Below are 12,222 nucleotides of genomic sequence, written 5' to 3'. Positions count from 1 at the left end.
GGTTTATTGGCCTACCTAGGGATTGAAGGGAAAGAGAAGTTCGGGTAGTAAAAGGTGATTCTAGCCAAGCTCAAAAAAATAACAACAAAAAAAAATAATAATAATAATATTCTCATCTACAAGAAAATGTACAGCTTTTTACCTTAACAAATTTTTTAAGTTTAATTGGTCTTTTATCAAGCTTATATTTAAAATAAATAAATCAATAAAAATAATCTATAACCCCTTACAATTAATTAGATGAATAGCCTTTTTACCTAACCTTTTTTCTAAGTACAGTTGTACTTTTATATAATATATTTTTAAATAAAAAATATATTAAATAACCATTATATTTACTAGATGATAAATAAAAAAAAAAAATAAAACTCTTTTACAATTAGAAAAAGATTATTCCATATCATCAATCCAATAATATATCAAAATAAGTGCCTGTTTGTTTCAACTTTTAGGGGTTGAAACGCGCGTTTGTCTAAAACCTGGATGGAAATATGCGTTTGGTGAAGCAGAAACGCAACTTTTATATAAAAGTTGCGTTTTGGACGAAGGCATAAAAAATGAAAGAATGATGAAAAAAAAAAAAAAAAAAAGAAAAGAAAAGAGGGGAAGAAGGAGAGCTGGAACGTTCTGAGTTTGGAGGAAGTAGTAGATTGCAAAAGATGAAAGAAGTATAAAAAGAAAAGTGGAAGGGTATGTGTGTGGAGGAGAAAAAATAAAGGGAAAAAAAGGAAAAGAAAAAGAAATACGGTACGTGTGTGGACTGTGGAGGATAAAAAAAGAGGGAAAAAAAAGAAAAAGAAATAGAATCATAATATTTTCACAATACTTTCACAATAAATTTTAAATGGTATGTTATTATTATCTAATATTGGTGTGAAAAAAATAATTTTTTTAGAAAGAGAAAAAAAATAATTTTAATAGCATGTTCAAATTAAAATCAGTATCAATTTTTATCACAATATTTTCACAATAAATCTTAAATGGTAGGTTATTATTAGCTAATATTGGTGAGAAAAAAATAATTTTTTTAGAAAGAGAAAAAAATAATTTTAATAGCACGTTAAAATTAAAATCAGTATCAATTTTTATCACAATATTTTCCCAATAAATCTTAAGTGGTAGGTTATTATTAGCTAATATTGGTGAGAAAAAAATAATTTTTTTAGAAAGAGGAAAAGATAATTTTAATAGCACGTTAAAATTAAAATCAGTATAAATCTTTATCACAATATTTTCACAATACTTTCACAATAAATTTTAAGTGATAGGTTATTATTAGCTAATATTGGTGAGAAAAAAATAATTTTTTTAGAAAGAGAAAAATTGATTTAAGTATGATGAAGTAGTTGATTTAAGTATGAACCAAACTCACATAAAATATATATATATATATATATATATATATATATATATATATGAAATAAACTCCCTTATATATACATTGTCCTTTTTGGTAATTTATCCCTCAAACTGCCACTTTTATAAGTGCTAGTCAAACACTCAGCTTTTTCAAAAAACACTTTTTAACTGTTTTTACCAAACACTCAGTTTTTTGAAAATGCACTTTTTCATTATGCACTTTTTAAAAACTCCACTTTTTCATTATGCACTTTTACAAAAAACTGAACCAAACTCACCCTAAATCCTCATCAATCCACACCCTATAAAATTGTCGGTTTCACAATAATGCTTTTTGAATATCCTATGCCAATCACCTCCACCATATCCTATGTTGAACCTAAAACCATTTTTTCCCCTTAAAACAAGTGAGAAATGGGAGATATGATTCCAAAATTTTCTCTATAAGAATATTAGACTGTCTTTAAGCCACAAAATTCTTAACTCCAAATCTTCTTGTTTAAATTTTTTGACATTAAATGTTGTGCAATTTTCACCAAGCTCCTGTTACATTTATTATTCATTAAGAGTTTGGGAGTTTATAGACTTACTAGTAATAGTTTGTTAACTCATCCGGGGGGGAATTTTCAAAACATTTCCATTTTCCCCTTCTTTTTAAAGCCAGGTATTTCAGTACGTTTGGTATTGTTCAAAGAAAAGCTTTATTTCAAAATTAAACATTAGTTTAAAATTTGACTTTCTAGGTGCCTCATGTTACAAATGATAATTTTGTTGGGTAAATGACACTGGCTCATCACCTATAAAACATGCCACCACATTAAGCTTCAACCGCCAATAGGTATATATATATATATATATATATATATATATATATATATATATCTTACTGTGAGTATACATTTTATACAGCTGACCACAATAGCAACAATCTGTATATATAACATTAGCAATGTTGCAGAACTTTGAGACTCACCACAACTTATGAAATAAGCCATCTGGTACACCAATACCTAGGCAATCAGCATTTCCAATACATGACACAAGACAGTTTGTGGATCTCATATACAATGGGAACAATTTTTTTTTTTTTTTTTTTTTGGAGAAAGAAACCCAATGACTTTAATTAAACAGAGACTGAAAATCAGCTAATACAAAAGATGCAATGTCTAATGGATAGGACTCCAACCAAACTGAAATAGGAAAACAATGTCTAGCTCTTTGGGCAAGGGCATGAACTACCACATTACCCGGCCTACAAACATGAGAGAAAGAGGCACTCACAAAGGAGTTTACAATACATAAAATATCTCGAATAAGATGACCACCCGAAGCAAAGTCCCAACCGCCCCATTGAAGGGCTCTCATCACCTACTCTGAATCCCCTTCAAAAATCACCCTGTCAAGACTAAGTTCCTGAGAAAAAAGTGCAGCTCTTCGTGCAGCCAGCAGCTCCAACGCTTCCACTGATGGTGACTTACTGATCTTTTCCGCCAAAGCAGCCTTTACCTCGCCTTTTGAATTGCGAACAATCACCCTGACCCCAGCTTCATCAGATTCACCAAACATTGCCCGGTCGAAGTTAATCTTCCAACTTTCTCGTGCAGGCGGACTCCAACTCCTAGGAGCAGCTTTACAAACAGGGGGGGAACTGTGATTTAGAGACTTTCAATCACGAAGGTAATCGCGCGCTAAGTCTGCAATCTGACCCAGAGGCCTGGTGCTTTCATTTACTCGGGTCTTGTTTCTGTGAAACCAAACTGACCACGCAGTCGTAGCAAACAGAGCTGCTGTCCCCGATTTTGTGAAGACAAGCTTTACCAGGTCCCTAAATGATGTAAAGACCATCCCAGACCTGAAAACCCAGCCAAAATCCTTCTCCCATACCTCCTTAAGACCATTACAACTCCATAATGAATGGAGAACATCTTCTGAAGCACTTGAACACCGATAACAGGCTGCACTCATGCTTCCTTAATTTGTTCCCATTGTAACAATGGGAACAAATTAAGGAAGCACTCATGCTTGTTTCACAGTCAACTAACAGAGAAATTCTCTTCAAATTTCCAAAATAAAAAAAAATCCCTTCCATATGTGGATAACAGAAAATTCCTGACTTACCCAAATAAACAAATAACCTCCCTTGCATTTTGAGTCTGACATGCAACTAGGCTACCATTGCACTTGCAAGTGCAAGCTAAGTGGGTGTTCCCTACCATGTGATAATGTTAATCAGTTGGAGATGGAGGCAGTTTCCCAACGATTAAACATATGCATTACACATCAGAACTTGGCAACATAGAAAAATTCACTTCCTAAATCAGCTGGCATACTTCAATCAAATACAAAATTGCAAAGTTGGTTAGATTCATAAGACTAGATTCTTGCGTGATTCCCTTTGCAAACAGCAATTCTATATGCAGTAATAATGTTTAAGCTCTGCAACAATTAACAGTGATACTGATAACTGATATGTAATTTATCCATTTAATAGACTACTGCACATCAAGATAAAATTATGCAGCTCCTTGCAACAACTAACATATCCATTTAGAATAAACAATGGGCAGCAGTACATCAAAATACAAATTCAAATTACCACTCCTATTCATACAATCTAGATAAGAAGGGCAATGTAAACAATAAAAATGAAGGGGAAAAAAATCCATCACATACAAGATACTGTCCCACATGAGGAATCACATTTCAAAAATCAAAAGGGATAGAAGGAAAAACTAAAATGATAATACAAGCCTCCTCATTTCTTTAACCTATCCTACTTCTGGAAGCATAAACAATGAAGCAAACACGTTTAGGTGCAAATTGATACCAAATATAACTGCCTGCTATTAAGGAACAAGTTAGGCCAAACTGGTCAATCTCTATATTTATGGTTGCTAGTGCCATCTTTCTTATGTTGCCACTGCTTTGATGGTGGGCTTCCACCATCGTCAATGTTTTCGGTAAAAGATACCCCAATTATCTGATCAAAGCTCTCACCACCATTCATCTTTGAGTCCACTTCCTCTTTGAAGCATTCCTGCTCTACTTCTCTGTCTGGAAAAATTCTCTCTCTTCAACCTTACAGCTCTCCTACATCTTAAATTCAACTTCTACCAAGTCCTCTCCTTTTCCTTACTCCCATCTTCCATCAGAAAAGTATACAACAAAAATCACTTTATTATTTAATTTATATAATAATAATAGGATAATATTTTTATTACACAACCAAGAGTTTCTAGATATTTAAAAGTTTTATCATGTATTTTATATTATTTAATAACCTACCATATTTTTTAAATATTACTAATTTGAAATTTATATTATTATATTAAATTTTTTTAAATTAATAATTTTTTTTGATAAGTAAAATTAATAAAATTTATTATATATACTATTTTGAATTTCTTTTAATAGGTTTCCTTTTCTTCTTTTTCCAGGTTTAAACTGATTGTGAGCAAAATATACTAAGGTCTAGCACATACAGAATTGTATATATCAATTATTTAAATTAATCAGACCTTTATAAAATTATAATAAATATATATAGTTACTTATCCTAACAATTATTTCGGAGAGAGAGAGTAAAAATGGTTTTTATTTTTTGGTTCCCTAATCACAAAAAATCCCCTCTTGCATACTATGTGGTTGACAACAACTATGGACAACGGAATCTGGCAATGGGCCAATGGCAGTAAGGCACATAATCCACCCCTTGGAAATATCCCACCGGGGCAATTGCACAAGTAAGCCTTCCTCTCACTTTTACAACTTTCCCTTCATCCTATTCCCATATTCTCCAAATTCTTCTAAGTTCTCTCATTGTCACCAACTACATCAAGCTCTAAAAGAGAAACTTATTTGTCAATTATACTTAAAAAGTTGCTAAAACAAACTTTTTTCAAAGAGAACAAAAACTGGGACCAAATTAATTATTTGTCAATTATGGTTGTAACACACATACGATGTGCGAAAATGTTTCAATTCAGATAATAAATTTTAGCAACTCACATTTATTTCTTTTAAAGCTATATGAAGCGTTTCGTTAGTGAGAGCCTTATAGTAGGACTTAACTTCCAAAATACTACTCCTAGCAGGAATCCAACAAATCTAGTCATTCCTAGCACCACCAATTTTATGGGAATAGAGAAGGCCAAGAAAATATTGTAAAATCTCCATCTCTCAATCATGGACTGATCTGATAAAGAGAACATCCCAATGAATAACTCCATTAGTCCAATGCATATAGCATGCCAAATAAGTGTCCTTATTTAGGGCAATTCGAAATGGTGCCAGAAAGGCCCCCTTAAGGATGACCTCCCCACACCATGGATCAAGCCTAAGCAAATACGAAAAAAACAAAAAAAACAAAACTTAATAAGTTTAGAATACCTATTACATTCATTCCAATAGGGCATAGCTACAAACTGAAAAACGAAAGATTTTATAAAAAATAGGAAATAAAAACTACTATAAATGAATAGTGTAGACTTAGAAACCACTTACTCCTACCCGTCAAAACAATGACCATTCCTTTCTCTCCATAAACACACGTGAGACACCAGGGGATCGCGTTCCAAGTCACCCGCTGCTTGTCCCACCAAACCTCCCCCTCAAAATACACAACATTTCATGCACCATTTCTTTTTTTCTTTTCTTTTTTTTCCTTTTTTTTTTATATTTCTCTTTCTTCTTCCCCCATTTTTTTCTTATTAAGAAAAAAAATAGTTAGATAGCTCCAATGAATTCTTTTTATCACTACAACAGAGAAACACAAGCAAAGCAAGGTTATTTTGGCCCATTATTTTTATTGGTTCACAATCTGTGCAACAATTATTCACAAAAATTATCAAATACTAATATATAACAGCCGCAACCATAACAGGATCATATAAATCCAGGGCACAAATAATAGTTTTAACAATACTAACATGTCTACTGCAACCAGTAAACACATGACAAAAGTTTCAGTTCATCCATACCCAATGAAGCACGGGTGCGTTTCGAGACTCGGGTGCGGGTGCGGGTGCGGGTGCGGGACTCGGCAATTTTTGAAAAAGGTGGGTGCGGGTGCGGCAGGACTCGGCGATTAAAAAATTATTAAAAATATTTTTATAATATATGTTTAATATATTGCTAAGCATACTTTTACTTTTTCACATTATATAAACAAATACCAAATTTAAGAGCAATAGTAGATAACAACTAAAACATGATGTTCATAAATTAAATATAATCCACAAGATTGAAACTAAAACATTCCATGATGTTTGGAAATTAGAATACAACTCATAAGTTTGAAACTAAAACAAAATAAAAGATAATCAACAAAACAATCAAACACAAATATCATCATCCTCAAGATCAATAGCTTCACTTCGAACTTCACTTTCACTAGTAGTAGCACTAGTGTTAACATTCCCAATAACTATAGCCTCCAACTCTGGCTCATCAAGTGTAAGAGCTGCATTCTCAAGAATTCCAGCTCCTCCATGCATGTCGCTCTCATTCCAAGAGTCTCCCGCAATATCCCACATCTTTGTTGCGGTATGTATGTACTCTTCATTGCGCCTTGACAAGAGTCGAAGATTAGAATGCACATATACCAAATCCTCAGCGCGTGCAGGAGCCATTTTGTTTCTTTTTAAGGAATGAATGAATTTGTACGTGCTCCAATTTCTCTCAGCACATGAGGATGAGCAAGGTTGTCCAAGAAGTTTAAGGGCAAGGGTTTGAAGAGTTGGAAATGCGGAGCCATGGTATTGCCACCAAACCAACGGTAGTAAGGTCCACCTATCCGTCAAGGCACTTGGTGAAGGAAACCTCCCTCCTGAAAATTTAGCAAACTCATACTTCACCACCGTTAAGTCATTCTCATCTTCAAAGTATCGCTCCAAACACTTGCTTCTTTCCATAGAAATTTCATGATCCCGATGTGGAGGGATGCGTTTTGGATTCTCCGAAATCCATTCAATGGAATAATACCTAGTTAAAGATTAAAAAACAAATATAGATCAAATGTGTGTTTTACTAAAGGGTGAACTAAGGAAAATAGATAATGAATATACTTACTTAGGATTTAAGGAATGAGCCAAGCAATGTAGTGGTGTAGAATTTTTAGTCCACCGATCAATGAGTATATCATACACCACAACCCAAAATGAGCTATATTGATCATCTTCCAAGCCTTCATGTCGATATATCACTGCTTTCACCTTCTCTATCATGGAATCCCACATCTCATACACAAGATGAAGACAAGGCTTATCTGTGTCGGCTATTCGTAGCATATCATAAATGGGTGCCGTGAATTCAAGGATATAATCAATATTATCCCACCAAAGATCACTTAGAATCATATCTTTCACCTTTTGAGCTTTTCCAACGTCATCCTCCCTATAAGAAGCCCATTGGTCACTAATAGCCATGGCTTGAAGGCATCTTTTTATCAACTTCAACCTTTTCAATGTTACAACCACCGAAGCAAACCTAGTATCAGCAACTTGAAGCAATTTTAATGGACAAAATTCATTAAACATTGCCAACCTCATAGAATGATTCATGATAAAAACACGTATGAAGGATGCATCATCAGCAACACGTGTAATCCAACTACATTCCTCATATGTAACTTCATTCTTTTCAGTATTTTTTGCTGCACAAATATTCTTCAAAGCTAGATTGAGAGTGTGGACAACACAAGGTGTCCAAAATATTTTAGGATACTCACCCTCAATAAGAGCTCCAGCAGCCTTCATCACATTTGCATTATCAGTGATGACTTGGACAACTTTTTCATGCCCAATCTCTTTTATAGCATCCTTCAACACCCCAGCAATGTAATGCTTATCTTTGAACTCACCTGACCCATCAATTGCCTTTATAAATACTGGACCCCCATCTGATACAGCCATAACATTAATAAGAGGCCTCCTTTGTGGATCTGACCATCCATCAGAAACTATACTTACACCATTTTCAAGCCAAGAGTCCTTAATTGGTTTCAAGAGTCTTTCAACATGGGCTCTTTCCTTTTGCAAAAGTGTTGTTCTCAAAGCATTATATCCAGGAGGAAGATAACCCGGAATGCTATGAGTAGCAGCAAATGCATAGGAACTACGATAATGTGGGTTCCTTGCAAAGTTAAACGGAAGCCCACCGGTGTAAAACATCCTAGCAATTCTACTATCTAAATCATGTCTAGCATTATTCTGAAATGCTTTCTCCAAAGTAGTATTCATAGTCACCTTCCTCCTCTTAGCATCAACCGGATTTGTACTATGACTACTATCACTCCCTTCTTGTCTCCGAAATGGGGAAATAGGTATCCCACGGCCTGGGGGAGGTGGAGGTGGGGGTAAGGGAATTTGACTTCTCTGTTCTTGCTCTAACTTATTAGCCTCAACTTGATCATGCATTCGCTGCATTTCCAACCTATGGCTCTTTGACACATTACGGCATGCTCTAATACCTTTGCCGGAAATTTGTAATAAATGAGCCTTAACCCTAGAATAGGATCCCATAAAAACTATATCACAATAGTTGCACTTAAAATATGTGTTTCCACCAGATTTAACAGATGCACCAGCCGGTTTTTCTACTTTAGTCACATACTGCCAAAGAGGAGATTCAGCATTTGACACTTCTTGTGAACTTTCTGTGCTATTAACTTCGTCCATTGTAAATTCAATAGATTCAATTTAACCTACAAATAATAACTATTAACTAAATAAATTAATGATAAATCAAACCAATTCACAGCAACAAAACACAGCAGCCAGGTTCACAGCAAAAAAATGCAAAACCACAGAACCAAAAAAACCATTTAACTCTCACAAATAACCTACAAATAATAACTATTAACACAATAAATTAATGATAAATTAAACCAAGTTCAGTAAAAAAAAACACAGCAACCAGAACACAGCAACCACGTTCACAGCAAACAAACACAGATGACAGAACCCTTCAAGGCTTTAACTCCCACAAACCACAAATCACATGTTAACAAAACCCTTCAACTCCCACAAGAAATAATTGAAAAAACAAGTAAAAAAACACAGCAAGCAGTCAAGGATATAAATTTTCAGATTTAGAGAGAAATTGTAAAGAACAAACAATAAAAATTCAAGAAAAGAGTAAAGAGAGTGCACACCTGAAGGCTGAAGCAGGGCAGTGTGCACACAGCACTCACAGAACGCCCAAAACGCAGAGAATAGAGAGAGCACAGTGACACACAGAGAAGGGAGATGAGGGGCGGAGTGAGAGAGATGAACTTTGAGAGTTTGGACGAAATGTGAGGGTTTGAGGGGGTCTGGGTAGTTAGGAGTCTTAGGTTTAGTAATACGGTGCGTTTTGCACCTTTTTTTTTTTTTTTTTTTTTTAATTTCGGCCTGACTCGGCCGTTTCGGCCGTTTCGGCCGATACAGGCCGATACGGCCGATACAGGCCGATACGGCCGATACAGGCCGAGTCGGCCCGATTTCGGCCGCGTCGGCGCCGATTTCGGCCGTATCGGCGCCGATCTGAGCCGCGTCGGCCCGCGTCGGCCCGATTCGGGCACTGCCACGTGGCGGGACGCGGCACGACGCGGGACGGACGCGCGGTCTGCGGCGTCCCTCCCGCGTCGCCGCGTCCCGCCGCGTCGGACGCGGGTGCGCGACCCTGGGCGCCGCGTCCGTGCATCCCAGTCCATACCTGTGATGACATCACTTTTTATACACATAGCACCATCTTCTTAGTAAGATACCACATTTGCTCCATCAAGTAAAGCAAGGTTTTCCATGTAAGCAGCTACATCTAAACGATAATCAACTTGAATCTCCTTCTCATGTAGAGTTTCAGGGTCAATTAAAACAGACTTATGTTTCCTCTCTAATTCACTGTTGGTAGAGACCAGCCGAGACCTTTTTTGAACTAGAAGTAAACCATAGTTGGTGAAACCAATGAAATCAGTAAGATTTTCAATTGGGAGAACACGAAGTTTATTCCAGGAATCACCCATCACCCAAATTGAGCATAGCAAGCTATGTGGCTGTACACCATATATAAATTTAATCAAAGCCAGTTTTTCCTTGAATGACGTAAGACATTTTGTAATACAGCTTCCTTCATCATCAGGCAGTGGTAGCTCTTTGAATTTCTCACTATTGACATCAAATGACAAAATGATAGAAGTAAAAAGCCTCTCTTGCCCACCTCCTTCTATCATTTCTATCATCCAATGCAAATTTCCACTCACAAACGGGAATGTCAAAGTACAATTAAATTTGTGGAACACAACATTGGATCTCCAGGAGATTCCAAGTCCAACTCTTTTCCATGAATCCGAACTTAAGGAGTACACCTCAACGTCAGGGGGAGGCATAGGTTTGGCAGTAGACTCTGAAATCCTGACAACCTTGTAGTCATTATTCTGGGAATCAAACCCAAATCCTAGACTCACATTAAATAACTGGGTCAAGCAAGTATCGGGCAATTTCTTAAATTTTCTAATACTGGGGTTCCACAAGTATACATCCTTAAACTCAAAAGACCTATAATCAGAGAAACACAATATGCCATTACATGAACCCACAAAATGGGGATACCCAGATTGAAAAGTGAAGGGAATTCTAAGCTCGGATATAGCTTCAAACGTGTGGCGGGAAGCTACCGTACAGATTTGACCGTGAGGACGACTAGAAGAAACCATGGAACCAGTAGTCTTGGGCATGTGTATGAAAAAACCACGATTGTGGTCATTGCAGTACAGTAAGTTATTCTTGATGAAATTGGGGGTGGCTATGTAACGGTACCAAGATTTGCAAACGCACCTGAATCTTAGGAGTGATTTCACGGGTAGCCTTAATAGGATTTCCGACACGATTTCTTCTGGGAGATGATTGTTCGTCCTACGTAGGAGAATCGTTGGTTGTGACATTTTCTAATGGAAGAGAAGAGAAGAGAAAGATACTGTGGGCGTGTTTGAGCAATGTTTGGGTCAGTGACACTGTGTGTGTTTTTCTCTTAAAAGTTCTGTTTGGATATAACTTATTTTGCTGAAACTTGAAAATACTGTAACAAAATAATTTTTTAACGTGTAAAATTACTGTTCACACATTTTGGCATTGTTTATAAGCCTAAAATCACTGTTTATAGATAATGAACAATACCAAACGCGCGTCCCAAAAAAAAAGTAAAAAACATAAACGTCATTTCATCTGTATCCAAACCGCACCTAAATATGCTTTTAGGAATGGACAAGGATTTGCTTGCTACAAACAAGGTTAGGTGGCAACAATTTATGGTGACACTTGTCCTAGTATCATGTGAAACACACATGATTAGTTTTAGTTTGTATTCTTCGTTAAGTTGCAACATTTCTTACTCTCTAAACATCAAACACGCATATCCATATATATATATATATATATATATATATATCTCTCTCTCTCTCTCTCTCTCCTCTCTCTTTGAAATCATTAGACTCTCTCTCCATCTTTCATTCTCACCCTTCCTCCTTTTTCATTCCTCTCATCAGAAACCACAACTACCTAAACCCATAAAAAGAAAATCTTGCTTCCAATCCCTCCTAAAACCGAAGATCCAACATGCAACAAGGAATCCTCCAAAAATTTAGATCCAATCTGTGCACAGTGAGGATTTTGGCTCCAATATGTGCAAATATTTTGGAAATTGGGGTTTAGATTTGGTGCTATGTGTGCAACCTTGAAGGTACACAAGTCTCACTAATTTGTAATCATCAGTTATGGGGTCATAGCCAAACCCAAGATGGGCTTATAAGAAGCTAGGACATTAACAACAGAGTTTGAAAGGGATATGGCTTTACGAATAGAAGGGTTCCAGAGAATTAGAAAAATGACA

At 35.9% G+C, this 12,222-nt stretch overlaps 3 protein-coding genes across 19 annotated transcripts in view; all 3 read right to left on the bottom strand.

Moving 5' to 3' along the window:
- LOC126699621 (F-box/kelch-repeat protein At3g23880-like) overlaps positions 1-12,222 on the bottom strand; it is a 55,083-nt gene that overhangs the window by 16,982 nt on the left and 25,879 nt on the right. For 2 of the 12 annotated variants that reach the window (XR_007646845.1, XR_007646847.1), the window contains exon 3: positions 4,030-4,110. The exons of the other annotated variants lie outside the window; for them this stretch is intronic. The gene's annotated coding sequence lies outside the window, so the exon portion shown is untranslated. Of the gene's footprint in view, positions 1-4,029; positions 4,111-12,222 lie in introns of those variants that run through there. 12 annotated transcript variants of the gene reach the window in all.
- LOC126699624 (F-box/kelch-repeat protein At3g23880-like) lies at positions 2,506-11,334 on the bottom strand. 6 transcript variants are annotated; one of them, XR_007646857.1, is made up of 3 exons: positions 10,054-11,334; positions 5,863-6,114; positions 2,506-3,568 (listed from the first exon to the last, which is right to left on the bottom strand). XR_007646857.1 is itself a non-coding variant. In XM_050397565.1 (2 exons), exon 1 carries the CDS (start codon positions 11,276-11,278, stop codon positions 10,094-10,096), a length of 1,185 nt encoding a protein of 394 aa, XP_050253522.1. In that variant the 5' UTR covers positions 11,279-11,334; the 3' UTR covers positions 2,506-3,568; positions 10,054-10,093. The 6 variants fall into 6 exon arrangements, 3 of the variants coding, with proteins under 3 accessions (XP_050253522.1, XP_050253520.1, XP_050253521.1); XR_007646858.1 differs by having other exon boundaries at positions 5,869-6,114; XR_007646856.1 differs by lacking the exon at positions 2,506-3,568 and adding an exon at positions 4,030-4,501.
- Positions 6,552-7,856, bottom strand: LOC126699626 (uncharacterized). Its single transcript, XM_050397566.1, has 2 exons — positions 7,429-7,856; positions 6,552-7,341 (listed from the first exon to the last, which is right to left on the bottom strand). The coding sequence occupies exons 1-2, from the start codon at positions 7,782-7,784 to the stop codon at positions 6,693-6,695; spliced, it is 1,005 nt and encodes a 334-aa protein (XP_050253523.1). The 5' UTR covers positions 7,785-7,856; the 3' UTR covers positions 6,552-6,692.

This window comes from Quercus robur, chromosome 9 (assembly GCF_932294415.1).
Source record: "Quercus robur chromosome 9, dhQueRobu3.1, whole genome shotgun sequence".
NCBI lineage: Eukaryota > Viridiplantae > Streptophyta > Magnoliopsida > Fagales > Fagaceae > Quercus > Quercus robur.
This window is presented reverse-complemented; position numbering and strand designations above follow the sequence as displayed.

Bases quoted from the DNA above. Each gene is read 5' to 3' on its own strand.
- LOC126699626 (XM_050397566.1), bottom strand. From the start codon at position 7,784: ATGGCTATTAGTGACCAATGGGCTTCTTATAGGGAGGATGACGTTGGA. The intron at 7,342-7,428 runs GTAAGTATATTC...ATCTTTAACTAG, and splicing joins GCTCATTCCTTAAATCCTAA to GTATTATTCCATTGAATGGA.
- LOC126699624 (XM_050397565.1), bottom strand. From the start codon at position 11,278: ATGTCACAACCAACGATTCTCCTACGTAGGACGAACAATCATCTCCCA.